At 30.8% G+C, this 3,437-nt stretch overlaps 1 protein-coding gene across 1 annotated transcript in view; it reads right to left on the minus strand.

Moving 5' to 3' along the window:
• Window positions 1–1,193: 1,193 nt before the first annotated feature.
• The window catches only part of LOC108745501 (putative gustatory receptor 28a), a 4,206-nt gene continuing 1,962 nt past the window's right edge, over window positions 1,194–3,437 (minus strand). The window contains exons 4-6 of the mRNA XM_018481679.1: window positions 2,582–2,828; window positions 2,173–2,262; window positions 1,194–1,353 (exon numbers count right to left, since the gene is read on the minus strand). Of these exons, the coding sequence (XP_018337181.1) occupies window positions 1,201–1,353; window positions 2,173–2,262; window positions 2,582–2,828 (490 nt within the window). The 3' untranslated portion in view covers window positions 1,194–1,200. The remainder of the gene's footprint in view (window positions 1,354–2,172; window positions 2,263–2,581; window positions 2,829–3,437) is intronic.

Here is a 3,437-nt window from a genome sequence, read left to right on the forward strand (position 1 = left end):
CTCCTGACGGCCACCGGCGTTCGCGCCCTTAATTCCCAATTAATGTTATCCTCGATGTAAACGTACGTCCTATACATCCCCCTTGGTCTCCGAACCGTACGTTCGAACATGTTTCCTCGCGGATTATGCATCAAATGCGCCGATGGAATATTGTCGGGTGCATTAAAGTAAAACGTAATTCTATAATACAGTGAAACATTTTTTGCAATGTCTTAATTCTAAAATTGCTTGAATTCTTGCTTTTCAGAAATAAGATTATTTAGTGATTAATTTGTCTATATATGTTGACAAATACAAAGAAAAGATACATAAACAAATTGTAGGAGAAGCATTAAAACACTATAATGCATCCGCACATCGAAGGAATAATAAATAAAAAAACATAGCATACGTATTATTTAAATATAAAATACTATATAAAGGTAAAAAAATATTGTTAATTAAATTGGAAAGAATTTATAGGAGAAAAGAAGAAGTCTTGCGAAAGTTTCATGTTGCGACTCGCACGTATAATCGATATAATTGACCGGGGATAGGAAGCGCTGTGCCCGAGTTATAGGAGCTATTGAATTACGGCAGGACCGAATTTCACGGGCTAACACCTCCATCTGGATAGTAACTGAGGAGGATAAGTGCACTTAGGGTAGTGTAATTGACACAATATCCCCGGCGGCGTTCTAATTGGCGGAAAATCGTCAGCTAGAATCCGATCTCATCGGTTCCTCGTTAACTGGTCGGACAATTAAACACTTTACAGCGCTGCCCCTTCGTGTACAATCTCAAAGATAAGAATGTAAATTCGGAAAATTATTAGAGACTATGAAATAAGTGCATTTAGGTATAAAATAAATTTAGTTCTATAAAAAGCGATTTTATCTTGCGATTATTCTGTGTTCTCTTCTGGAGAAAAATCGATATCACATTTATAGAGAAAGATATAGAATAACACATTATTCTACATATCATAATAAATAATATTTCAATTTGCTAAAATATGTATATTATTTCCGTGCATGAAAGTTTCAGCACCCAATAAGAAAAAATAATTAATTTACTTTTTTTGTCTTCGCATCACGTGACGCAAAGTATAAATATATATATATATATTCAGAAAAACAGTCACACGCGTACTTTGTCAAATCTTCAATTTCTTAAATTTGTATAAAACAATGAGAAATGAAAAATGTGCGAAATTTGCTTTTACGGAGAAGTAATGGTTGTAAATGCATCGGTCATAGTAATATTCGACTCGACGAATGGTTGTATGGTAGTATTCGGTGGTCTTTCATTTCCTGTAGGTAAATCTCCAACTTGGATAAGAATCACGAGGTACGTGGTGACCGAGCCAATGACCTGAGAAAAAAAAATTCAATTTTGATTCTATAAATTTTATCTGAGAGAGAGAGAGATAGGGAGAGAGAGAGAGAGAGAGAGAGAGAGAGAGAGAGGAGATTTTATATATTATTTTTAAAGATTTTATTTTATCTTCAATTTTTTTTAATCCTTAATTGTGCAGATGTGAACAACTCAGGAACTCTTATCTTTAAATAAATATTTAAAAAAACAATTGCTGTTTTTTAATTTTTTGCGACTTTTTTATGTACATTTATTGCAAATTTATTGCTGCATTTTTTCAGAATCAAATTTTATTTTCTTTTTTTTTTCAAGTAATAATCAAATAAAACTAATTGATCAAAATTATAAAATAAATGACAGGAATATCAAAGACTCCATCTTTACAGTTCAGAGTTTCTTATTTTATAAGCACTAGATATTTTGTATATTTTCATCTTATCGTGTTCTGGCGTTAACATACGAAATTTTATAACTTTCGACGGTTAATTCTTAATTGCAGGCATAAAAGTTACAAAACAAAGTCTCAGATTAATCGTTAGAGAAGCATGAAATAACAAAGATTAAATGAAAATTAATGCTAATAAACAACGGTATTATTAGGGTAAACATGAATAAAGTATAAAAGTTCATACTAATACGCATCATCAATGTGCGAGCGATTACCCAAGAGTCTATATTTTTACAATAGAATAAAAGTCTTTATTTTTATATAATAAATTTCATTATAATTTAATATAAGAAACTTATCATACCACTTCACACATCTTCGAAACAACTTTCCGCTTTATGAAATTTAAGCGATCCATTAACACTTACCCCATGAATGAACGTGTGATCCAGATTGAAGAAGCCACACGCCGTGAATGTCAACGGATTCTGTATCAATTGCAGAGTGAAATCTCGTATCTGTAACAAATTTCGATATTAAATGCTGTTTCTCATTATTTTATTAAGATAAGATAGTAGACTTACCTCCGCACGAAATTCTTTGCTAGTCGTTGGCTCGTACAACTCGCAGATTATGTCACCTGTGTTTGCAGCCTGCGAAAGTTTATGCATCAATATATATACATATATATATCGCGATTGTCATCACGCGATAAGCCAATTAATTTTTCTTACTGCTCGAAAAAATGATAATATTTGAAAGACCTTGTGTTTTTTACTAATTCTCTAAAACACAAACAAAAAATAAAAGAACGTTAAAAATTTTGCTTGCCTCAACGCTCGCCATTGCGCACATATGATTTATGACGAGAACCTTCGATGAGTAGAACAGAATCCAGCTAAGGACCGGTATTATTTCCTTCTGGTATTCGTTCGGAGAATATTTCCCTTGCCAGAAAATCTTGTAAGCGTAGTATAGGAGACTAGTGATGAATACGAACGACACCGTCATAGAAAAGAGGATCTGTATGCCGAACGCATCATTCGTACACCTGGTAGACTTGATTAATTCCAAATGAACTTGCCTTTGTTCAGCATAAAAAAGAGGATATTATCAACCAAATCATTTCGAAAAAGTACATATTAAAAGTATACATTATAATACATTCTGTTACAAAGTACTAAAAAATTTAATCAATTATATACGAATAAATTTGTCATATATTTAATTTTATCATTTTCAAGAATAAATAATTTAAGTGGGAATTCACACGGTGAATCAGAATAGTTATCATGTAACTTTTTCCCTATAGGACGGAGAAATGTGAAAAGTGAAAATTTTTTACCTAAATAAAATATTGCTTCATTTGCGATTATATTGCAATAATACCGTACACATTCGATACTGCGATTAATGTAGTTTCTTTGATACAGATCCCTTATATGAGCAAAAGTACGTTGACAGACGGACATTTACGTGTATTTATAAACATATCAAATTTTTACTTAAAAAATTTTTATAAAAAATGTTCTTATATTTTTATAAAAATTATTTTTGAACACAAATGCATTGAAATAATATAACAGAGTTAAACATAAAATTAAATTTCAATTTTAATAAAAATAATTTATGTATAAGAAAATGAAATAAATGAAGGAATTAATAATCATTTGTTAACATTATGATACAAAGA

This window comes from Trachymyrmex septentrionalis, unplaced genomic scaffold, assembly GCF_001594115.1.
Source record: "Trachymyrmex septentrionalis isolate Tsep2-gDNA-1 unplaced genomic scaffold, Tsep1.0 scaffold14, whole genome shotgun sequence".
Classification (NCBI taxonomy): domain Eukaryota; kingdom Metazoa; phylum Arthropoda; class Insecta; order Hymenoptera; family Formicidae; genus Trachymyrmex; species Trachymyrmex septentrionalis.